Consider the following 24,625-nt stretch of genomic DNA (forward strand, 5'->3'; position numbering starts at 1 on the left):
ACATATTGTGGCAAATTGCAGGTACTTCTCTGGGTCTCGCGCTTTCTCTTCTCTGGGTAGGTTCAGGGCGATATTGCTTGCCTCTGAACCAGTTCTTAATCACTCCCCTAGTGTCCTTGGAGGAGGGAGTGGAGAGGGAGGGACCTGGGCCCGCCCTCTACTCCAGGTCCCAACCCAGGGCCCTGGGGTTGTGGTGAACCACTTGACTAGCGGTTTCTTCCCCTGGGTTACTTCCCTCTCATACCCGTCAGCTTGTGAAGGGCTTCTCGCCTCTCTTCTATATACAAGCCTGGTGCCCCTTACCTAGGGTTTCTGTTGGGCTTCCAATCCACCGCAATCATGGAAAGTCCTGGGATGGGGATATAAGCTGAGTTCACTCCGGAGGTGGAGGGGAAAAACCCGAAAATGTCAAGCCCAATCCCCTGCTACCCAGCAGTTCTTGTTGAGTTTGGTGATGGTTTTTTTGTGGTAATATTGGACTTTGCTGAATTAGTATTAATTTGCAAACTGGACACCATGAAATTAGGCTTGAATAAAGACTGGGAGTGGATGGGTCATTACACAAAGTAAAACTATTTCTCCATGTTTATCTCCCCCTCTACTGTTACTCACACCTTCTTGACAACTGTTGGAAATGGGCCATCCTGATTATCACTACAAAAGGTTTTTTTCTCCTGCTGATAATAGCTCACCTTAACTGATCACTCTCATTACAGAATGCATGGCAAGACTCATTTTTTCATGTTCTCTGTGTACCTCTCTCTCTCTTCCTGCTGTATTTTCCACTGCATGCATCCAATGAAGTGGGTTTTAGCCCACAAAAGCTTATACTCAAATAAATTTGTTAGTCTCTATGGTGCCACAAGTATGCCTTGTTCTTTTTGCAGATAAATTAATGGAGGTTAAGTCCATTAATGGTTATTAGCCAGGATGGGTAAGGAATGGTGCCCCTAGCCTCTGTTTGTCAGAGGTTGGAGAGGGATGACAGAAGAGAGAGCACTTGATCATTACCTATTAGGTTCACTCCCTTTGGGGCACCTGGCATTGACCACTGTTGGCAGATAGGATGTGGGGTTGGATGAACCTTTGGTCTGACCCAGTATGGTCATTCTTATGTTCTTATGAAGGGAGAGGAAGAGCTCTATAACAGAGTTTCTGTAGTGTAGTAGTTATCATGTTTGTCTAACACACAAAAGGTCTCTGGTTTGAAACCTGCTGGCTTAATTTTCCCAGCTTCTACTGTCCTGTCTTTGCTGTTGTAAGAGCAGCAGTGATTTCTATGTGATGTATGACCTGTATGCTCAAAAGCTCAGTTATACTTTCCTCCCTCCTGCTTTTGTCTCCTCTCCCTCTCTGAATGCCTGTAAAGTGGCTTTCCCTTTCCCCCTTCCTCCTGGAATGCTTGTGGGATGAATGGGCTGGTTGAAGAGCAGAAGAGCTCCCAGGTAGACAAGCTGTCTCGGACTCTGATTAGGCAGCACTCATACACTCAGAGCATGGACACTGCCGAAGGTGGAGTGTGACCCACCAGGTGCAGCCAAGGCATCTCTAGTCAAAGGCCATGAGGAGCAGCTCCTTAAAAGGGGACGGGGCCATGTGCTCAGAAGTGCACTCACAAGCTTGTACCTCCAGTGAATGCCCTTTGCCCAGACCGCCTGGCCAGTGATTTGCCACGTTGCATTTCACTGTGCCTCAGGAAGACTTACCTTCATCACACCATCCATCACTGCACTGTGGGACACTTACCTTGCTGAATCCTGACATCTCCAGTCCTGGGAGTGTGAGTATGCGAGTGTGAGTGTGACACCCTGTTATAAACAGATAACTATGGGTTAAGGTTTCTTTTACCTGTAAATGGTTAACAAAGGGAACCAAACACCTGACAAGAGTACCAATCAGGAAACTGGATTTTTCAAAGCTCAAGGGAGGGAATTTGTGGGTGTTCTTTGTCTTGGGTCTTTGTCTCTCTTCTGTTGCTCTCTCAGCTATGAGAGGATCTATCTCCAGCCTTTCTAAATCTTCTGTTTCCCAGTTGTAAGTACAAAGGTAGCAAAACAATAGGCTTTTATATGTTTTGTTTTGTATTTACATGTGTTAGTTGCTGAAGTTTAAATTTTTATTTCTTTTTGAATATGGCTGTTTATTCATATTTTTCTTTAAGGAATTGACCCTGTATTGTCACTTTAATACAGAGATTATTTTTTGTCTTTTTTTCTTTTTATATCTTTTTTTTTAAAACTTGTTGACTTTCTTTTCTAGTTATGGCAAGGGATAGGAATCTCTGTGCCAGGATTATGTCTCCTCTCAGGGAAAGACTGAGGGAGAGGGGGAAGGTAATCGTCCTCTCTGTTTTGTGTTTCAAGGGACTGAAGCAGGAAATCTCCTAGTATACCCAAGGCGGGAAAATCTGGGAGGAAGTAAAGAGCAGAAGGGAAGTGGGTTATTTCCCTTGTGTGAGACTCAGGCACTGAGTCTTGGGGTTCCCCAGGAAGGTTTTGGGAGACAGAGTGAACAGGCACTGATTCCTGTCTGTGCAGCAATATCAGATCTAAGCTGGTAATTAGCTTGGAGGTTTCATGCAGGCACCCACTTTTTGACTCTAAGTTCAGAATTGGGAAGTATGCTTATGATCACACCCCCTCCTTCTTTTGAGCTTGCGTCAGTATAATAAATGCTGCTTTCTGCCAAATTCTGGTGGGTCATTAGTCCTCCCTACGCTTACTAGCTGTCCCAATTTCAGTAAACCTGTGTTAACCCCAACCAGTGCACGACAGAGGTGGTGAAATGAGCTGAAAAGAGCCTTGGCAGCAGCAGGGAAGCTAGAGGATCTGGCCAGTCACCTTTTGAGCCTTGTGACTTGGTTCCTCTGCCCTGGAGGTTGGCCTGCAGAGACCGGCTCTTCCTGCTGCCTCCTCTGCGTGACATTGCTAAAGGAAGAAGTGAGCAGGAATGGGGCAAAGAGGAAAGTCAAGCTGAGGAAGGCGGCAGAAGCTAATGCCTCAGTGTGGCTAATGGGTTAGTAGAGCCTCACATTTCGTTCTGCAAAGCCTGGGAGGTGCAGTTGCTGTGGAGAGGCGAATCCTGTGTCTACCTCTTGGCTCCCAGGATGGCTACTTGAGCCCAGGAGAGAAGGATGATCTGGGTGAAAGAAGACAACAAAGCTATGGAGGAAATTTGGTGCGGGCTCGTGCTGGGGGAGGAGCTGGCTGCAGGAGTGGTCGCTTACCCTGGGCAGTGAGACTCCCAAAGTGACTGGATGCAGAACCCTGTGGCAGCAGCTCCTAGGTGGCGAGTCAGGGGGTCTCCGTGCACAGTGCCTGCAGACACTGACCCCGAGCTCCCACTGGCTGCAGTTCCTGCCAATGGAGTTGCAGAGTTGTACTCAGGGCAGGGGCAGCACATGGAGACATCCCCCCACCCCAAGGGATGCTGAGACATGACAGCCACTTCTGGATTGGCACGGAGAAATTGAGGCAGTGGGAGCAAGAGCCACCTTAGTGCTCTGGCACATCTCTGCACCCATTGGGAGGAGGAGCAGAGGGCCTCCATGAGCTGTCTGGGTAGGGCAGAGACACAGAGCTGCCTCCCTACCGGGTCTATTACAGGAGTGGGTGGGTGGGTCTTTTGGCCTGCAAGGTGCAAGGTTGGACTAATGATGACACTGGTCCCTTCTGACCTTAAAGGTTCTGAGTCAAAAGGGAGGTGAAGCAAAGGAAAAAAAAATTAAAAATAAACTAAACTTGTAATACCAGGATGACTTTACTGCTCACTGTATAGTCCTGCCCCTTTCTTCCTCTCTGTGTGTTTAATGACCTGCAGGACATTGATCTCTCATTCCATTGATAAACTGATATAATGTGATTGAAATTAAACCATTTCCCAGCAGAGAAACCTCACTACACTGCATTGGCTGGGAATTGAAGCGAGGTCAACTGCTTGGAAAGCAGCTATGTGCACACATATATCACCAATGCATCTGGCAAAGTACCCTTATGCTTGACCCAATAAGGCTAGACCGGAACTGAGGCATTTCCTGCCTGTTACAATGAACTTGATTCTCATCATAAAAAAACACCTCTTTCTTTACCTGGTTGAACCTTTCAATTAGCTACCAAGTTGTAATCACAGACATAGGTAACTACCTACTTCCCAGCTTGTCTAGAAGAACCTACGGGGTAAACTGGCTAGTGAGGGATGCACTGCTGGGTTGAGTTCAGGCCCATCCAGAGCATCAGTTTTCATTAGCCATGAGTTCCCGCACTTACTTTGTCTAATCACATGAAGTGCCATACAAGGGTGATGAAGTAAATTTAAACTCTGAAATGCAGAGGTTGGCCCAGAGATTGGATAAAGGTTTGAAGAGAAAAAGCTCTAGCAGTATAAAACCAGACAGTTCCAGGGCAGGTATGGTACAAACTCCTCAACAGGGACCATTGGGGACGGGGTTTCACTCCTCTGTTAATGTCCTAAGAGTATTTTAAGGTGAAGATAAGCCATAGCTAACAGTGACGGCATGTCCTGGTGAAGAAAGAAAGACTTGGGTAATATTGGAAGATTTATGTTACCGTCATGTCTGACCTCCCTTAGTTCGGAGCAGTTTTGTACATTGCTGTGTGAACGCACAGACTCCTGGAGAGCAGGGCAGCTTTCCATGAGAGAGCTGGCATTAGGAGACTTCTTGACTTGCTGTTTGAAGGAATTCAGTAAACAACAGTGGAGCTACAATGCCCGGTCCAAAATTTCACCCCCCCCGCCCCCAGTGTAAAAATGCTATTTAGGATCTAACAGGAAGCTTCAGCACTAGGACACTGACCAGAGGCCCAGTGCAGATGGAACATGTGACTCTGAGGGTCCTGGGTACATCCACTTTCAGGGAGAAGTTTTAATGTATTGATGGATAATCAGCACCAGCTACCAGGAAGAAGCCTGAGAGCAGCTGCCACTCCAGCTGCTACTTAGGGGTGGGAGGGAGCCCCGGGGCCAGCCCTTCTCCACCACCCTGGAAGTGCGCTGGGGCCAACTTGCTGCAGCTGCTCCACTGCCTCGAACAACTGGTCGCATTGGCCATGCTTGGACAGCCTGAAGTCAGCCACAGTGGCACTACGAAATTAGGGGTCACAGGAAGTCACAGAATCATCACTGCCACAACCTCGTGACAGACACGGATCCCTTACAATGAGACAAACCCCTCCCTGCGTGACTGCATTTCCTGAAGGAAGAGAAGAAAGAAAGTGAAGAGAGAAGGAAAAGAAGACTCCCTGCACTCTCTCCCTGCTCCCTCCCCCCTGTATTCTATAATCCCATCTCACTGGTTCTCTTGCTGGTGCCTGGGGGTGATATTAGAGTTCTCGGCTTTGACGGAGGAAGGGCTCTTCACTTCAACAATTCACACAAATTTGTCTTGGCTGAAATTTCTCCTGTGGGCCTCTCACTCAGAGCTGCTACTCACCCCCGTTACGGGGAGGGGTATTTTTAGTATTTTATTTTGAAGTGTTTGGCTTAATCGTGATTTCTCTTTCCCTAACTGTATTGCAATTTGCATTATCTTTTATTGTGCCTCGTTTTGTTCATTCATTTGGATGTAACATGCAAAGGAAACTGCGGACCAAACTGACCCCAAACTTAATTTCCCCATCATGCGGGAACAGATAAACATTGCACACAGCTGGAATCATAACACGGAAGGCAAGGGGATGGGAGATGCAGGTTTCCAAGTGTTCTGTCTTTCTCAGATGACACATTCCAGCCCCTTATACATCTCCATCCTGTATGACCTGCTGGACTTTGACACACATATTGTTTCATTCTATTGATAATGTGATTGTAACACAATGTGATTGAAATTAAATCAGTTCCAAACAACGAACAAACAAAAGACAAAAGCCATTACTACACCAGCTAGGAATTGAACTCAGGTTAATTGCTTAGAAAGCAGCTAGGCTCACCACTATACCACCAATACCCCACACCCAACCCAGCCTAGGAGAGGGGAACTGAAGCTCAATTTCAAGCATAGAAAAATCTTCCCTGAGAAAGAAAGGCACAACTTATTTTAAAGACAAGGTTTGTGTTTGTTCCTTGTTTTAAAGACAAGGTTTGTGTTTGTTCCTGGTACATACAGAGGGGCTGGATAGTGCTGTGTCCAGCCCCCAAACTCTGGGAGGACAAGGAACAAATTCATGCTGCCAGTGACCTGCAGGAGGGAGATGATTTTTTTGACTGTGATGGATGCTTTGTCCTAAAGGCCTTTGTCTGTCCCCTCCCAGTGACTGTTTGGTACAGGAATGCAGCCCTGCTCCTGGGTGTCTCCTGGGGAAATAATGTTTCTGTGCAAAACACCAAAGCTTGTAAGAGAAGAGGGAAAGGAAATGGCCACACAATGGGACCGGGACATAAGGAATGAAACCCCAATAACTTCTCCCATGTGCATCAACTTTGAACCTTGTTGTTTGTAGTGTTGTTGCATCCACGTTGGTCCCAGGACAAGAGAGACAAGGGGGAGGGGGTCACATAATATATTTTAAAAGATCAAGGAAGGGAGTTTTATTTACTCCTTCACAGAACAACACAAGAAGTAAGAGGGTCACCAAAATAAATAAATAGGCTGCAGGTCTGAAATGAACAAAAGGAAGTATTTCTTCACACAACACAGTTAACCTGGGGAACTCTTTGCCAGAGGGTGTTGTGAAGGCCAAGACTAGAAAAGGGTTCAAAACTGGACTAGGTTAGTTCATGGAGGATAGGTCCATCAATGGCTAATATCCTGCATGGGCTGGGATGGTGTCCCTATCCTCTCTGTGCCAGAAGCTGGGAATGGGTGACAGGGGATGAATCACTTGATTACTTGTTCTGTTCATTCTCTTTGGAGCATCTGGCACTGGGCACTTACGGAAGACAGGATAGTGGGATAGATGGATCCTTGCTGTGACCTAGTATGGCCGTTCTTATGTTCTAACTTCTGTTTGTGGAAGAGACAAACTTTGGGGCTACACAGAGCTGAAGAAGAGTTCTGGGTTAGCTCCAAAGCTTGTCTCTTTCACCAACAGAGGTAGGTCCTCTACAAGCTCTTACCCTCACCTGTCTTGTCTCTTTTGGACTCTGAAAAGTGTTTTCTCTCAACTCCCTTTGGAGAGAAGTTAAACCATAACACTGAAGAACTTATGATTGTGATACTAGGATGAAAGGATTATTTAATATCATAAATAAATGAAACTAAACCTGAGCTTCCTGTTTTGAAACTGGTTTTCCCAATTCAGTTCCAAATTTTCTTCTAGAAAGGCCTCCAAGATGCCTGCCCATGCCAGCAGAAGGGGCAAGGAGAAATTTAATAAGGTTCAACAAGGACAAGTGCAGAGTCCTGCACTTGGGATGGAAAAATCCCATGCACTGCTACAGACTAGGGACCGAATGGCTAGGCAGCAGTTCTGCAGAAAAGGACCTAGGGGTTACAGTGGACGAGGAACTGGATATGAGTCAAGAGTGTGCCCTTGTTGCCAAGAAGGCTAATGGCATTTTGAGCTGTATAAGAAGGGGCACGGCCAGCAGATCGAGGGACATGATCGTTCCCCTCTATTCGACATTAATGAGACCTCATCTGGAGTAGTGTGTCCAGTTTTGGGCCCCACACTACAAGGAGGTTGTGGAAAAATTGGAAAGAGTCCAGCGGAGGGCAACAAAAATGATTAGGGGGCTGGAGCACATGACCCTAACCCTTACCTGGTCAGTCCTCAGCCTATAGCAGTGCATAGGATTCTTCCATCCTAAGTGTAGGACTCTGCACTTGTCCTTGTCGAACCCCTCCAGATTTCTTTTGGCTCAATCCGCCAATTTGTCTACGTCACTCTGGATCCAATCTCTACCCTCCAGGACTTGGACTCTTTACATGCTTTCACAGATCAAAGAGCACATGTTCCATGACTTCGTAGAGCAGAGTTTTAGGGCTATTTTGAGTCAGGGAACTATGCTATAGGGTGCTTTTCCCATGGGATTTCATAGGTGGGTCAGCATAGATGTACACTCTGACCCTTCTCAGGGTGCTGAGGGCTACGAGTTTCCTTGTTGCCATCTGCCACTAGGAAGAGGGACTTTTGCATTTGGAAGCTGGATGTTAGCGACCAAACTCACCCAGCCTGTAAGACACTCAAGCAACCTCCTCTGAGCCACAGAAGCCATGCTAGTTGTCAATAGAGGCACCCTAACCCCTGAGTCCCTTCAATGTGACCCCCCAGGGATCCAGCCCTGATCACCAGATACTCAGATAAATCCCAGATCCTCCCTTCCCGAAACACTAGTATATCCCAGATTACCAGTTTTACTGTAGACCATTGCTCCTGTATCACCCACAGCACTTGAGTAGTTATCAAACAAATGGACATTTAACAAGGGATAGAGATTTAAACAGAACAAAATAACAAAACACAACCTACACTTTTTAGTGGTTATCTTTCCTATCTAAGCAGATTCTTACCTCATACTTCAGTCTATTGCAGTGGTGGCTAGTCCCTAGGAGCCAAGGCCCTGCCTTTCATGAAGTGCCACTAGAGATCGCCTTGGTGAATGGACCCAGAGTGTTTTTCTCCACCGTCTTATAAACTGAATCAGTCTTTTGTCTTTATGCACAGAAAGGACGATCTACTCACTGTCATATTGTCCTTTTCACTTCCACAGGATTTCAGTGTCGCAAGTTTGTCTTTGATAGTTTTCCATTGGCTTTTCTGGGTTGGTGCAAAAGTTGACAATTGAGCAACACATCACTTAACTGGCTAGCAAGGGACATGTGACAATTCCCTCCCACATGAATGGGACGTCCCCACCAAGACCAATGATTGGGGTGACTCACTTTCATTACAATACCAGATGGACATCTTTTACCATGTACTTACATTACTCCTTCAATATGACTCATACACACCTCTCACAGTGAATAGGAGTATCAATAATTTACAAGCTATTTTCAGCAGAGACCTCACTGCTATGCTTCCTGAATAAACAGAATAAAATCAGTATTAGGTGTGGCAAGTCTGAAAGATCTGAGACAGGACTTGCTTGTGAATAAGTGACCCCTTTGCCAATTGGCACCAATGAGCTTTTGTCACAGATGCACTGAGCTACACAGTCACACCCTGCGATAATAGAAAGGCCAGCACCTCTCCTAGCTATTGGGTCATTGGTCCCCATATCTTCCTTTATTGGGGTGGAAACAAAGAACTGAGGGAGTTCTCTTTCAACTCCAATTCTTTCCAAATCCTTGGTCTTGGTTAGGGTAAATTTACAGTTCTCTGCAGTAGAATCTTTTACAAAATCACTCAACAATATCAGCAGTGTTAAAAAAGAACGGCTTCCCAAAACATGCTCAGCTTTTTTTTTTAATTTGGTGTCACAGGTCCAGACAAGGGACTGGAGACAGAGTTAGATTAGAATCTGTTACTTATCAGAGCTGAAGATCCTATTAGAAAATAACTATTTTTCTGCAACAGACTTACAACACTGATTTCATTTTATACACATTTTTAGCACCTACACAGGATAAATTCAACTAAACCCTCAATTCTATTTCCTCAACATCTATGTCGTGAAGGGCAGCATCTCCCATAATATAGGGTAAGTTAGGAGAAATCTTCTGTAGAGCCTGGGTTACAAATGCTTTAGGAACCAAATACATGTGCATTTTACCTACTTCAAAATCACCCAATGTGGAATTCTCTCCCCAGATCATCTAAGACAATATTGTCTTCAACAATTGAACTACACATGATCATATGCACTTCCTCCAATTAGCTGGGGTTCTGCTGTTGTTCACCTTTTCTGAGTGGAGATTTAAAATCACTGCTGTTTCTTTGTTAGCATGTGCAGTAAATTGGAGAGTTCGGTCCTGTTGACAGAAGTGCACTTGAACTTTCCCCATGTCATCGTGGAGGGATGGGGGAAAAGCAAAATTGAAGTGAAAAATGATGAGTTTAGCAAATGGTCATTTGTCTTAAATTCTCCAATAAATCTCAGCTACATCCTATCAAACTGAACTAATATCCAATTAGGTGATGAAACAGCCTTCAGGAAAGATAGAATACATGGCAACAAAAGTGTCAAGTCAAATTCCGGAGCAGGTTACATCTGATTATTCATAATTGGGACAAGAGATTCTCCCATCGCATTCTCCTCTAATTCATTCAAACATACTTCACTCAGCACTGTCTCAATAGTCAGTTATGTTATTTACAATGTGTTTAGTATCCTAGCATCCCCATAATGGGGGACAAAACCAGTCACCTTCCCAGAAGTGGCTTTACCAATAGATGGAACCTGGGATTAAAACTCAAAATGATCATACTGTATTTGGGATCCATTTGAATTCCTCTTCCAGGTCTTTGACACTTTTATCGCCAGTCACAATGACTCTGATGTAGGATTAAAGAAGTGAAAGCATCATCTCCAACCACAGACAGCTGAGAATTGTTCCTCGCTGGACACTTTGAGAAGTGGATGGGTAAAATGTGATGAAGATAAACTCTGCATGGCTCAGAAAAAAGGTATCAGTTCTGTAGTGATGGGGAAGGAGGGAATCTCTAAGTCATCCCATCCCCTTCCAGTGTCACAGAGGTTGAAATGACCCCTTTTCCCCCTGCCCCTGCTCCTCTTCATTTAAATATAATTTGAAAAGTTCCCAATATAACTGCTCTTCCGCACAACCCAGAGCAACATGAGATCAACTGGAAATGATAAAGTCAACAATGATACAGATTGTAACAATAACTTTGCAATAGAAGGAATGGTATAAATGTGATGCTCCCTCATTCCGGATAGGAAAGGCACACTTGAAATAGTCATGGGACAATGGAGTTGATAGAAAGGACACATAGATCAACTTCAAAACAGGGCAAACTGCAAAAGGCAAAAATCGGTCACTCATCTGGACAAGTTGAGGGATAATGGTGCAGCAAACAGTTCAAACAGCTTTAAAAGTTACTATGTGGGAATCAGGAAAAGTATTAAAGAAAAAAGTACGGATAAACCCTTGAGGTTTTTGTGGTGTTGATCTCCCTTGCAGAGTCTCTGATGGTTAACCTGGGCTGAGTGCCAACAGAAGGTATTCCCACACTCACTGCATTCATAGGGCATCTCCTGTGTGGATTCTCTGATGTTCAGAAAGGGCTAAGCTGGTAGTGAAGCTTTTTCCACACTCACTGCATTTATAGATCCTCTTGCCTGTGTGCTTACTCTGATGCTGAAAAAGGGCTGAATCTGTAGTGAAGTGTTTCCCACACTCACTACATTCATACAGCCTCTCTCCTGTGTGGATTCTCTGATGCTTAATAAGGTTTGATCTCTGATTGAAGGTTTTCCCACACTCAGTGTACTTGTAGGATCTCACACCAGTGTGGATTCTCTGATGTTTAGAAAGGGCTGAGCTGGTAGTGAAGAGTTTCCCACACTCAATGCATTTATAGGACCTTTCACCTGTGTGGATTCTCTGATGTTGAAATAGGCACCAGCTGCGACCGAAGGTTTTCCCACACTCACTTCATTTATAGGGCTTCTCCCCTGTGTGGATTCTCTGATGTTCAGAAAGGACTGAGCTGACCGTGAAACTTTTCCCACACTCATGGCATTCGTAGGGCCTCTCCCCTGCGTGGATTCTCAGATGGTCAGAAAGGGCTGAGCTGCTAGTGAAGCTTTTCCCACACTCACGGCATTCATAGGGCCTCTCTCCTGTACGGATTGTCTGATGATTACTAAAGTGTGAACTGCGACTGAAGGTTTGCCCACAATCACAGCATTCATAGGGTCTCTCCCCTGTGTGTATGCTTTGATGGAGAAAAAGGCCTGACCTTTGAGTAAAGTTTTTCCCACACTCACTGCATTCATAGGCCCTCTCCCCTGTGTGGATTCTCTGATGTTCAGAAAGAGCTGAGCTGCGATTGAAGCTTTCCCCACACTCAGGGCATTTATAGGGCCTTTCCCCTGTGTGGATTGTCTGATGCCTAGTAAGGTGTGATCTCTGAGTGAAGCTTTTCCCACACTTACTGCATTCATAGGGTCTCTCCCCTACGTGGATTTTCTGATGATTAGTAAGGTGTGAGCTGTGACTGAAGGTTTTCCCACACTCACTGCATTTATAGGGTCGCTCCCCTGTGTGGATTCTCTGATGATTAATGAGGTGTGATCTGCGAGTGAAGTTTTTCCCACACTCACTGCATTCATAAGGCCTCTCTTCTATGTGGAGTTGCTGATGCTTTATAAGGGCCGAGTAGTCACATACATTTTTTCCACACTCAGTGCATGAATTTTTTCTCCTTCGCATGAGGATTTCCTGCTGGGTTGTGGTTTCCTTGAGGTCCTTCTGAGTTCCTCGACATGAAATACATTTTCCCACTTTCTCCCTTGGATGGTTTCCATGCTCTCTTTCTGATCTGTGCTGAATCTCACATGATTGTCCTTGCTCATGACTCCTGGACACATTCCTTTCCAATCTTTGCGATAATGCTCTGTGTTTATCCACTTGCTCAACATTTTTCTGCTGAGAATTCTGCGTCTCTTTCTCACGTACCATTGCATCACCTGCTGTGATAGAGACAGCAACCTCAAACAGGGATGGAAAGGAAAGACCAAACCATAAAAAATTCAGGATAGAGGTCAAATAAAAATCAGAAACTGAATTCCTCCAAACTCTTCCCCCAAATGTAGTAGTAGGATTTCATGTTTTATCTGATTTAGAATGAAGGATAAAGAATAAGAATGTAGCATGCATTAAATGTATTAGTAAGGGGGTCGGCAACCTTTCATAAGTGCTGTGCCGATTCTTCATTTATTCATTCTAATTTAAGGTTTCACGTGCCAGTAATACATTTTAACATTTTTTAGAAGGTCTCTTTCTATAAGTCTATAATTTAGAACTAAACTATTGTTGTATATAAAGTAAATAAGGTTTTTAAAATGTTTTAAAAGCTTCATTTAAAATTAAATTAAACTGGGCAGTGTGAGTGCCACTGAAAATCAGCTCTCGTGCTGCCTTCGGCACACGTGCCATAGGTTGCCTACCCCTGTATTAGTGTATGATCTGAGCATATCCTGCCAGCCCCCCTTTTTGAGTAACAGAAAGGAATGGCCCAATGGGTCAAACGGGCAGAGATACATCAGCCAGAATCTGTGTCTGGACTAATTTCAAGTAAGTACCAGATCTTCGAGGGTCACCCATTTGTTGTAGATTTAGCATTTTAAAATAAGTAAAAGAATGCTGTGACTGTTTTCTTTTGCATTGCAATTTGATGTTCCTGCTCAAAAATGTTTTGTGTAAATTAATTCTGGTTTGTGTGTGAATGAGGAATGTGTGTTTTAAGAGATAAGTTTGACGGCCATCGTTGAACCAGATTTACAAGGGAGGAGACGGAGACTGACGCAAGGGCGCTAGGAGGCTGCGAGACACCCCTAGTGAAATGTCAGAGGGCAGATTGATGACTCTAAAGATGAGACAGGCATCTATCAACGGAGACAAGACAGCTCTGATCAAAACCAGCCTGGGGTAACTCCCTGAGGAACTAGATGGAAGAAAAAGATAAAGATGAGAAGAACAAGAAAACAAGCAGTCATCAAACAATTGATTACAGCATGACGGTGCAAAACTCATTGGTCGCAATGAAGGAAAATCACTATATAAAGAGGGTGCCTTGCCATGAAACTTTGGGTTCATCCTGCCTAGACTTCCCCAGAGAATCACATTGCAACCAACAGAACCCAGCTCCGCCTACATGTGATCAACCTAGCTGGCCACAAGATTGATCTGGACTGATAATTATAACATTGACTGGTGTGCGTGTGTGTGCGCACTAATTGTTGTTTCTTCAATAAATGCAGTGTATTCCCTTTTCCTCTGAAAAAGATCCGATGTGCTTATTATAAGCATAACACAAATAGGCGAGAGGAGGGGATCATTTGGCCTTCATATCCCATCCAAATTCACAGGATGAAGGGAAGAAGCTACTGCCTGGTGTCTACTAGGATCTATAGGAAACCATGAGCTAATTTACCCTGAGGATATGACCCCTGCTAGGGACAATAACGAATTGACAGACCTCCCAAGGGCTTTGTAGGGGATCCAGATGTTTCCTTCAGGCACTTACAGATTCTGAGTTGCTTTAATGTTTCCTCACCTGTGCAGGGAGGTCTCAGAATCTCTCTTTCCTCTGAACCCTGGAGGTCTGAGACCCATGACTCTTCCCTTGTTCCAGCTGGGAGATCGCATCAGGTTTGGAAACTGGAAACCCTGCTCAGATGAAAGAAAATAAAGAAGTTCACTTGATTTCATAACTTTGTCATAAAAAAAAAATCTATTAATTTAACTTCAGTGCTTAGTGTGACCTGGTGTGCCTGGGGCAGTCCACACTGAAAATGCCAAGGTCAGGGCAGGCTGAAAAATGGAGGGCAGATGCTCCTAAAACTGGTGGTTAATATTGAAGTTAAACCTCACCAACCAGTCACAAACTGGGCTTCTGATTCCCCAAACTCGCTATTGAGAAGCTGAAAAAAGAAATCACACAGCCCCATTTATTGCGTCCCAGTTCTGACTCCCAATCAGCACCTAGGTCCAGTACAGTGAGAGGTTATTTAAAAACTGTACGCATAGACAAACTGTTCTTCTGACCCCAAAGAGTCAGCCATATCACCAGGTCAGTACAGGTTTGGATCTTACATAAAATACCATGTTCCCCACCAGTCCTTAAGCATCTAAACTAAAGGTTTATTATACAAGAAGGGAGTTGTTAAATGGGAAAGCAGTCAGACATATTCCAAAATCTATACCAGGTTCTTAGCAGTATTGGCGAGTTGCTGGCTTGAAAGTCCATCTGGAACACATCCACAGTTTGGATGGATCATTCAGTCCTTCATTCAAGGCTTCAGTTTGTAGAAAAGCTACTCCAGAGGGTTTGAAGACAAAATGGATATGATGCAGCTGCCCTTCATATTCCTTTGGCCTTGCAGCTTCTACATTCTGTGTCCCAAACACAAGCTTCACAGCACATGGCATGGAAAAGCCTTGGAGTTCTCAGTACATAGGCAGAGACGCAGCAGGGAGCGGGGCAGATTGACCTAGGAATGTCACAGGGGAGTTTTACTGGGACTGTCTGCATTAGGGATGGGATAACAGGGGATGACTTCACTTGAGGGATGATACCTGAGCCAGGAGGGAGGTTGGGGTGGGAAACTGGACAAAGGCTGGAGGAGGAGCTGGGGGAAGGCTGGGTGAGACTGCTGGAGGGGGTTTTGACTTTGGAGCAGTCTGGGGAAGCAGAGGGAACTCCAAGGCTGGGGTCTAAATTCCCTGCCTCCAGCCTCTTCCCCCCAAAAGGGACCTGACTGAGGGGTCCTGGTTGTACCTACAAGCTTTGTTTGGGACTGTGTTCCTGTCATCTAATAAACCTTCTGGTTTACTGGCTGGTTGAAAGTCACGGTGAATGAAAAGAAGTGAGGGTGCAGGGCTCTGACTGCCCCATACTCTGTGGCAGTGATGGGATGTACTGCACCTCATGGATGGCGCTTCCTGCAGTAAGTAACTGGTGAGCAGTAAAATGAAAGGGGATTGATAGGGCCCGGTGTGCTGAAGATTCAGAGAGGAGCGGTTTTAGGGGGCAGAGGAGCTACACTTAACCCCTGGGAGTGTGAGACCAGCGAGGAGGACTGCAGTAATGGGGTCCCCCTGGGTACTGTGGTGAGCAGGCTCAGGGCAGTCATTTGCAGCTTGACCCTGGGAGAGAGGTGGTGACCCGGAAAAGGTCTGGCACACTAGGGGTTCCTCCTGGAAACCGTGGGGAGCTAAGAGCACACAGGTCTGTGAGTGGCCAGTGGGAAGATGTATAAGAAACGCCTTAAGAGCGACCTAGTTGAGCTGTGCAGGCAAAGGTAGCTGCATATTGGGAGGCTCACCAAAGAACAGCTGATTGCCCAGCTGGAGGAGGAGAAGCCCGTCCCTGTCTCTGAGGGAAGCAGCCCACAGATGAAGGGCAGGCACCAATATCTGTCCCATCTGGGAGTGGTCAGACAGCTGCCGAGGGCATCTCAGGACCCCTCCTACCTATTCGTAGGGAAAGGGCTGGGAGGAACCCAGCAAATGCCGAGGGCACTGGGACCCCAGCAGCCATAGCTGGCCCCATCACTGAGCTATGCAAGAAGGGGAAGCCAGACAAAGTGGTCTGGACCAAGGAGTGCCAGATGGCTCTCTGTGCGCTGAAGGAGGCTCTGGTCAGTGGCCTAGTTCTGGCAAACCCAGACTTTGACAAGACCTTTATAGTGTTCACTGATGCCTCAGACATGGGACTGGGGGCAGTGTTAATGCAGGATGATGAAAAAGGGGAGATGTACCCCACTGTATACCTGAGCAAGAAGTTTCTACCCCAGGAGCAAAACTATGTGGCCATCGAGAAGGAATGCCTGGCTGTGGTGTGAGCACTTAAGAAACTAGAGCCATATCCATTTGGGCGACACGTCACCATGTACACCGACCACTCTCTCCTGACCTGGCTACACCAGATGAAAGGAGCCAACATCAAGCTCCTGAGGTGGAGCCTGCTCCTGCAAGATTATGATATGGATGTGGTCCATAGGAAGGGGAGTGCCAACATGATAGTGGATGTGTTGTCCCAGAGAGGTGGCACTGAACTTCCCCAGGTCACTGGTCAGAGTGACCCTGCTCAGTTCAGTCTCGAAGGGGGGAGAGACATGACACAATAGGGAGTGCGGCAGATTGATCTAGGAATGTTGGAGGGGAGTTCTACTGGGACTGTCTGCACGGGTGATGGGATAGCAGGGGGTGACTTCACTTGAGGGATGATACCTGAGCCACGAGGGAGGTTGGGGCCAGGTGACACCTTTGCCCAGGAAACTGGACAAAGGCTGGAGGAGGAGCCGGGAGAAGGCTGGGTGAGACTGGTGGAGGGGATTTTCAGTTTTCAGCAGTCTGGGGAAGCAGAGGGAACCCTAGGGCTGGGGTCTAAACTCTTTGCCCCTCTCCCCCCTCCCCTCCCCCCAAGGAACCTGACTGAGAGGTCCTGGTTGTACCCACAAGCTCTGTTTGGGACTGTGTTCCTGCCGTCTAGTAAACCTTCCCTTTTACTGGCTGGCTGAGAGGCACGGTGAATAGCAGGAAGTGAGGGTGCAGGGCCCCGACTCCCCCACACGCTGTGACACAGACATACCCCTGCATGTCTTGCTGACTCAATAGGTGTATGCCGTTAGTTCTTTCCATGGGTTCATAGTACAGCTGATGACCCTGGATGGGCCATTAAACAGGCTAGGCAGTGCTGATGCCAATATGTCTGGGGGTACCACCCAGAAACACTGCACAAGTCTGGAAATACATATATACCCTACATATCTGTAACTCACAATACAAAGGTGATACAAACAGAAACAAAATTATAATACTTGGAAAATCATAACATTTTCACTGACACCTTACATGGCATATCTAGCACAACTCATTGCAATAATTTTATTAATAAAATAATAGTAATACAAAGTATCACACAATTCCATACAGTGTCACACTTAGTAAAACGGTGAATACCCAAGGCCAGCTTCCCAGGTCACTGAAGATGCCGAACACTTTTCTTCTGAGGGATTGAAATACCCACATATCTGCTGGGAACACACAGACAGACATGGTGTCAGTCTGTACCCCTATGTTCACTCTTCTAAAAAATTATGACCAATTTTGTACATAGTATGGCTTGTGCGGTATCATTCGAAAAGAATCTACTGAATATTATCCTCCTGTTAACATGTGTAGCAACATTGTATGTAAATGAGATTTTACAGTATATTACCTCTGAAAATTTACAATTCTGGAGAACACCCACAGAGCAGTTCCTCAGAGACAGCAAGGCAAATAGCTGGTCAAATAGCCATTCTCCGGTGGCAGAAGGTATGAAGATGACATTTACATTCCATCACAGGGACACTTGAAGCTCGTATCTTCAACAGACAGCCTGTCACCATGACTCAGCTGAGACTGAAGTTGTTTCTAATAAAGGACTGAATTACCAAAAGGTGAGGAAAATGCTTGAGACTGTCTCTCTCCCCTTTCCCTCTGCTCATAACTCCTGAAGAGCTGAACTTGGACAGCAGGGGTGGGTTAAGGGGAGTCCTGGCTAAAAGGAAAACCAGCCTGTCTCAGCATATGGTGAGAAATATTTGCTTTCAAGCCGTTTTAGCTTGTTAACTTAGACACTAGTTTTTATCTTGTATTTCTTTTGTAACCCATTCTGACTTTTGTGCCTCACTACCTTAGTCACTTGAAATTTTCTTTTTCCCGGTAGTTAATAATCTTGGTTTATTGTTTATCTAACCAGTGTGGTTGGATTAAAGTGTGTTGGAAACTCCATTTGGGATAACAAGGCTGGTGCATGTCATTTTCCACTGATGAAATGACAGACTTCATATGAGCGTGCGTTGTTCAGCAGTGTGCTGGACAGTGCAAGATGCATATTTCTGGGGGAAGTCTGGGACCGGAGAATTTTCTGGGGTTCTCCTGTGGGGTACTGTAATTCGTGAGTCACTGACTAGGAGCACTCAATACTGAGAAGCTGGGAGCGAGTTACATGCTGGAGACTGTGTGTTAACTGCCCGGGAGTGGCTGCTCTCACAGTAAAGCAGTGAGAAAGGCACCCCAGCTTGAGGAACTGAGGGGAAACAGCTGTTCAACACTCCAGATTGCACAGTGGTTAATGTCACAGACACTCAAAGAGGCTCCTAAAACACAGAGAAAGGAAATCCATATCCCAGAAATCGAAGACTCAAGACACAGGGCAAGAATCCCTGGCACTGCTTCTTGCTGACAGAGAGGTTCAGAGACAATGAGAGAGTCCTGGGGAGGCTGGGAACAGTAAGCATGGGCTGGGGGGGTTCAGGGGAGAAAGGGATCAGGAAGGGCAGAGATATTACTGAATGCAGGATCTCAGCAGTACTAGATGTCAGGATAGCACATAGTGCAGCCCATTGAAAAACATAATCCCAACTACACATATAAAATGATGGGGTCTAAATTAGCTGTTTCCACTGAAGAGAGGGATTGTGAAGTAATTGTGCCTAGTTCTCTGAAAACATTCACTCAAGGTGCAGAGGCAGTCAAAAAAAACAAAAAAAACAAACCCAGAATGTTGGGAATCATTAAGAAAGGTAATAAGACAGAAAATATATTGCCTTTATATAAATCCATGGTACACCCACATCTTGAATACTGCTTGCAGATGTGGTTACTCCATCTCAAAAAAGATACATTGGAATTGGAAGAAAAGGGCAAAAAATGATTAGGGGTATGGAACAGCTTCTGCATGAGGAGAGAATAATAAGTCTGGGACTTTTTCAGCTTGGAAAAGAGATGAAGAGGGGTATGAGAGATGTCTATAAAATCATGACTGGCGTGGAGAAAGTAAATAAGGAAGTGTTATTTACTCTCTCATCATAACACAAGGACTAGAAAACATCAAATGAAATTAACAGGCAGCAGGTATAATACGAACAAAGGAATTATTTCTTCACACAACCTGTGTGACTCTTTAACAAAGGATGTTGTGAAGGCCAAGAAGACTATAACAGTGTTCAAAAAATACATATGATAAATTCATGGAGGACAGGTCCATCAATGGCTATTAGCTAGGATGGGCAGGTGGGAGGGGTAGGTTAGAATAAAATATAAAAATAGAACAAGTTATAAAAGTCACTTAGAAAATTAGATTTGCCACCAGTCCCGGGGCCTGATGACAATGCATCTAAGACATACTCAGGGAGCAAATTGAGGCGGTATCTGGCCTCTAGCTATTATCTTTGGAAAATAAATGGGAGACGGAGAGATTCAAAGACTGAAGAGGCAAATATAGTGCCATCTATTAAAATTCCCATAATCATTCACTATGTTAGACATTCTTTCAGACTTCTCAGTGAAGACCGAAACAAAGAAGTTATTAAGCATCTCTGCCATTTCCAAGTTTCCTGTTACTGTTTCTCTCTCCTCATTGAGCAGTGGGCCTACCTTGTCCTTGGTTTTCCTCTTGCTTCTAATGTATTGATAAAAAGTCTTCTTGTTTCCCTTTATTCCCATAGCTAGTTTGAGCTCATTTTGTGCCTTTGCCATTCAACATTCTGCTGCTGGAGCTCCCCTTTCTGGATACCCCGGGCCAGCATTCAAGGATGCACTGAGTGTCTGTGTGATAAGTAACCCTGGACTGGCAGCTCTGACTCCTGCAGCCTCCCTGTTACACTCCAAGCAAATTCTGGTTTGGGTAAAGAAGGCTCAGGGTTTGAGAGAAGGTCTGGGGTGGGAAGCTTCTGTTCATTATGCCGGACCTAACCTCCACTTTTACTTATGCAAACAGGAGATATTTGACACTGGGAGCTACTGCTCCTGTGCTCTGTTCCCAAAGTGTTCTGCAGCAGGGGAGTGTGTGTGTGTCACTGGCATATTGGGCTGATGCTGAAACAGGAGAGAGGAGAGGTGGCATTGTGGGGCTAGTGTGAATCTTAACTCTTCATTTCCCTTTCCAAGAACTGAGGGGACAGTAACCCTTACCCAGTGAGGTCACATTCTCATAGTTCTCCTGCATGACGTCTCTGTAGAGGGCTCTCTGAGTGGGGTCCACCAGAGCCCCCACTTCTGTGGTCAAATACACAGCCACCGCCTCGAAGGCCACCGGCCCCTGAAAGAGTAAGAGCCCAACACTCAGTACCTGCTGCACCACTCACAGCCCCACTCTTCATGTGGGAGAGGAGCCAAACAGAAGCTCTGAGTGGCTCGCAGTCAACAGAATCTCACCTCACCCCACTCAGAGCATCCACGAAATGTCAGGGTGAGGGGATGAAGAGAGAGCCCCTTGTCTCTCCCAGCAGATCCATCACACACCCACTAGCCACAGACTGATACAGGACGTGGAGCCACTAGCAAAGTCCAGGAAGAGCTCCCTGGTAGGAAGCCCAACACCCTCCTCATTGGGAGGAGCTGGAGATGAAGGGAGGGGAATCTCCCCTAAGCCTGACTAGTGGGTGCCCCCTTCATATCTCACAGCAGCCGCTGGTTAGTTGGGTCAGGCTCCAGCACTATGAATCTGGTCAGTTTTCCCAGCCCCATGTAGGCGGGTTATTTTCTGTTCAAAAATTAGGGCATTTCCACCACTGAACCTCATGGGTCTGTTCCCAGAATCTAGGACATTTATTAAACAACTCCCAGCAGGTTTGCCCTCCTGCCAGGCTAAGCCCACAGACACATTTTTAACCTCCCTTCTCCCTCCCCACGTCCCATAACTAAGTCTCTGAACACAAGGCTAAAAAAAGGGCAGAACCAAAGGAGTCACTTTTGACAATTTCCTCTGACACTGACCCCAGGGCAGCCACTCCCCAGCAGGAGGGATATGGAGTAAGAAACTGGGTTTTCCTCTGTCTGAGCCTCATCTTGTCCACAGGAAAATGACTCTACCCAGGGTGCAGTAATACATCTGTCTGGGCAGGTTAGAGATCTTGAAATCTTTCAAAACTCTTCTCTCCCATTGCCCCTTTCAATCTCTTTCTCCTTCTATCTCCTTTTCCCTGTCCCCTCTCCCTGCCCACCTGATAGGAAAGTTCCATTCCTGGCTGTTTGCTCCCCCATGGCTGCATTTACTCCTGCAATTGCTAATGGGAGGAGAAATAACCATGGGGGGGCGCTATTTGTGTAGAGTCATTTTAATGCCAGATCAGCATTTTCCCTTGGTTTCTTCCAGTTACTGGAGTCTCTGGTTCAGAATTTAGCATTAACAGGGCCCAGGGCTGCCCTAGGGGGCTAGTACCAGCTGGAGAAAGTCATCTCCTGGGCCAGGCAGAGAAGAAGCTCAAATTAAGGTCACTTCCCGGTACAGAAGCCCCGCTGGGGGAGTAGCAGCTTCTAAGCCTGGCCTCCCAGATCGCAATGGAGGCTGCTGCATCTGACTCAGGAAGCTGAACCCCAATATCCTGAGCAGAGAGCGACAGAGCGTTTGAGCAGCCTTCCCTCCTCTAGCTCACGAGGGAGAGCAGCTAATGAGAGCCCCTCCTCACAGGGAGAAATTCATTTGCCCCACTGTGCATCTGGAGTCACTCCTTGTCTTTCCATACAGTGACTCTGGATTAACAATGGTCTCAATGAAACCAGATTTCAGAAAGAATAAGTCCAGAATGCTGTGGAAGAGACCATTGTGTGGCAGTGCTAACCACCTTCCCGCCTCCCTCATCCACCAAAACTAGGACAAGGACTAGGGGGGCACGAATTTTCCCAATCGAACCAGAAGTTCCTGCAGTTTTCAGGAGAGGAGAAAAGCAAAATCTGTGATTCCACTTCACAGTGTTTGATAAGTGGATAGAAAGTTATCACGGTGACTGGGCCTAGCGGGGAATGCCAGGCAGTGCTTGGAGCCAGGATGCTGGGACAAGCTGATCAGAGAGAAGCAGCGTGGTCAAGAGCAATCCCCAGAGCCCACAGCCAGGGTCCCCAGACACCTCCCCAGCCAGAGGCCCCTGACACAGCCCAGGCAGGGGCCCACCAGATATTCCCTGGGACACAGCCCCGAGTCCCTAGCCAGGGGACCCAGATAACCATTAAAGCCCCATTGGCCAGGGAATCACCACCAGACCATGACTGCCAGGTGGGGAATACCAAAGGGTTGCCCCCACCAAGAACCTCAAGAAGCCAGGGACACCCCACTGGAAACAGTCCCTAACTGCCAGCCTAGGATTCCCTCACTTCCTGCTTGGACCCCCACCTGACCTCCAGTAGGATCTGCCATGCCATTCACCTGGAGCCTCCTCCTCCCGCCAGCGGGATCCCCTGATGCTTTACAGTGGGACCGCTCTCTCTGCTTGCCTGGCATCCTCGACCTAGTTCTGGGGATCCCAAGAGGAGTCAGTGGGGGAAGCCCAGACAGAGCTTTTGGCACAGCACCAGGCACCCTCTAGCCCCCTGCTCCGCCTCCCCAAGAGACACTCCCCCCCCCCCCGGCAGTTCTGCAGCCACCAGCAATACCCACCTCCAGGACCCATAGCCTCAGGGCTGGACACATCAGAACCACCACCCCAAAACCCCAAACCTCCAGAACTCACCAATCTGACATGGGTACTCCCTGCCCAGCCACCCAGAGGACTCCACCTATCACAATGCCCCTTCAGCTCCAGCTGCAATCTCAGCACACAGAAATCCCACCCCCCCACCAGCAACAGTGTTACCTCACAGTGTGTGGATAAAATGTTATCACTACCCCCTGCTGGCCAGTCACACAGGCAGAGGGAGCCCTGGGGGGTGCTTCTTTAACAGGAGAATAGGTAGGAAATTTCCATGCCCTGTCACTAGTAAATAATAGCCACCATGGATCCACCCCAGAGGTGGCAACATCTGAACACTGCGGGAAGCAACCCCTCAGAAACTATTTGTAATGGGGTTTGGGATACTTCTGGACTCACATTGCTCTCAGAGGGACCGCCTCATCCCATGCCAGCTGGAGAAAATAAAAGGGTTCAGCCAACTCTGTTACCAGCTGGGAACCACTGATCCCCAAACAGGGGGAAGCCTCTGGATTTGATGGGTATTAAATGTGTGGCTGATCTCTTTCATCGCAAAGATTTTAACAGAAATAAAGGAGAAAGAAATGATTCTCAAAGGAGAGAGGAAAGATGATCACTAGGCAATTTAACCCCCTGCAACAACCAAGATGGAGAATGACTCAGGGCAACAGGTTCCCTCCAATGGAGGAGAAGTTGCTGGTATTTGGAGACATGGGGAACAGCCCCAAACCTAAGAAGATTTTTAATTGATATTTGATGATGACATAGAAAGAGGCAAAACCTGAGATTTGAGATCAATGTTCAGCAATGAAAGAGAAAGGGTGGAAATCTGAGGGATTTTGGATCCATTTTTGGAAATTAGTGAGAGGAACGTGGAACATCAGAGCGATTTTATAACAGTTGTTGATATGAGGTAAAATCTGAGTGTATTTCACGTCAATATTTGATAAATGAACTCAGTGGAAATGGGTAACATTTGGAAACATTTTGTATCCATATTCAAGAATCTGAGAAAAGGTGTAAATCTGAGATTGTTTTTTTTTTTAGTATTTTATAATTAGAGACAAGGAAAAACTCAGGGCATATTCACTTAGAAATAGACAAGTAGAGAGAAAGTGGGGCAAATGTTTAGGGTATTTCATAACAATCTTTCAGATTTGCAGAGAATACATGTCACAAGCTAAGCAATTGATAACATGAGAGAAAAACACCAAGATCTGAGGGAGCTTTCTATTGCTATTAAATAACTAGAGGGAAAAGGGGGACTGTTGGACTGGATTTTATATTACTATCTGATACATATACAGAAAGTGATGAGTGCCCCCTCTGCCACCATTCACATGGGCAGCAGGGAGCCCTTTGAGGAGCTGCTTTAAAAGGGCAAGGGAGGGGGGAGAGGGAGCTGGAAGGTCCCTGGGTGAGGGAAGGGGGCAGCAGTGGGGCATGGGCAGGTGACTAGAAACTGGTGGCTGGGGGCAACTGTGTTGGTAGTTAGGGGGCAGCAAGTGGGACTGGGAACCAGGACTGGACAGTCCCCATAGGGGACACATGCCCCTCCCTTCCCTACCCTGGCAGAGAA

General features: G+C 46.3%; 1 protein-coding gene and 1 long non-coding RNA gene across 3 annotated transcripts in view; both read right to left on the minus strand.

The window, feature by feature from the left end:
- Positions 1–6,055: 6,055 nt before the first annotated feature.
- LOC116824028 (uncharacterized) overlaps positions 6,056–24,625 on the minus strand; it is a 131,761-nt gene continuing 113,191 nt past the window's right edge. Inside the window, 2 exon segments of the mRNA XM_075071429.1 lie at positions 6,056–11,116; positions 11,118–12,558. Of these exon segments, the coding sequence (XP_074927530.1) occupies positions 10,963–11,116; positions 11,118–12,558 (1,595 nt within the window). The 3' untranslated portion in view covers positions 6,056–10,962.
- On the minus strand, positions 17,443–19,566 carry LOC142047588 (uncharacterized). 2 transcript variants are annotated; one of them, XR_012656882.1, is made up of 2 exons: positions 17,814–19,566; positions 17,443–17,625 (listed from the first exon to the last, which is right to left on the minus strand). It is a non-coding gene; the product is annotated as an uncharacterized LOC142047588 (long non-coding RNA). The 2 variants fall into 2 exon arrangements; XR_012656883.1 differs by having other exon boundaries at positions 17,443–17,628.

Source organism: Chelonoidis abingdonii, chromosome 11 (genome assembly GCF_003597395.2).
Source record: "Chelonoidis abingdonii isolate Lonesome George chromosome 11, CheloAbing_2.0, whole genome shotgun sequence".
Taxonomy (NCBI): Eukaryota; Metazoa; Chordata; order Testudines; family Testudinidae; genus Chelonoidis; species Chelonoidis abingdonii.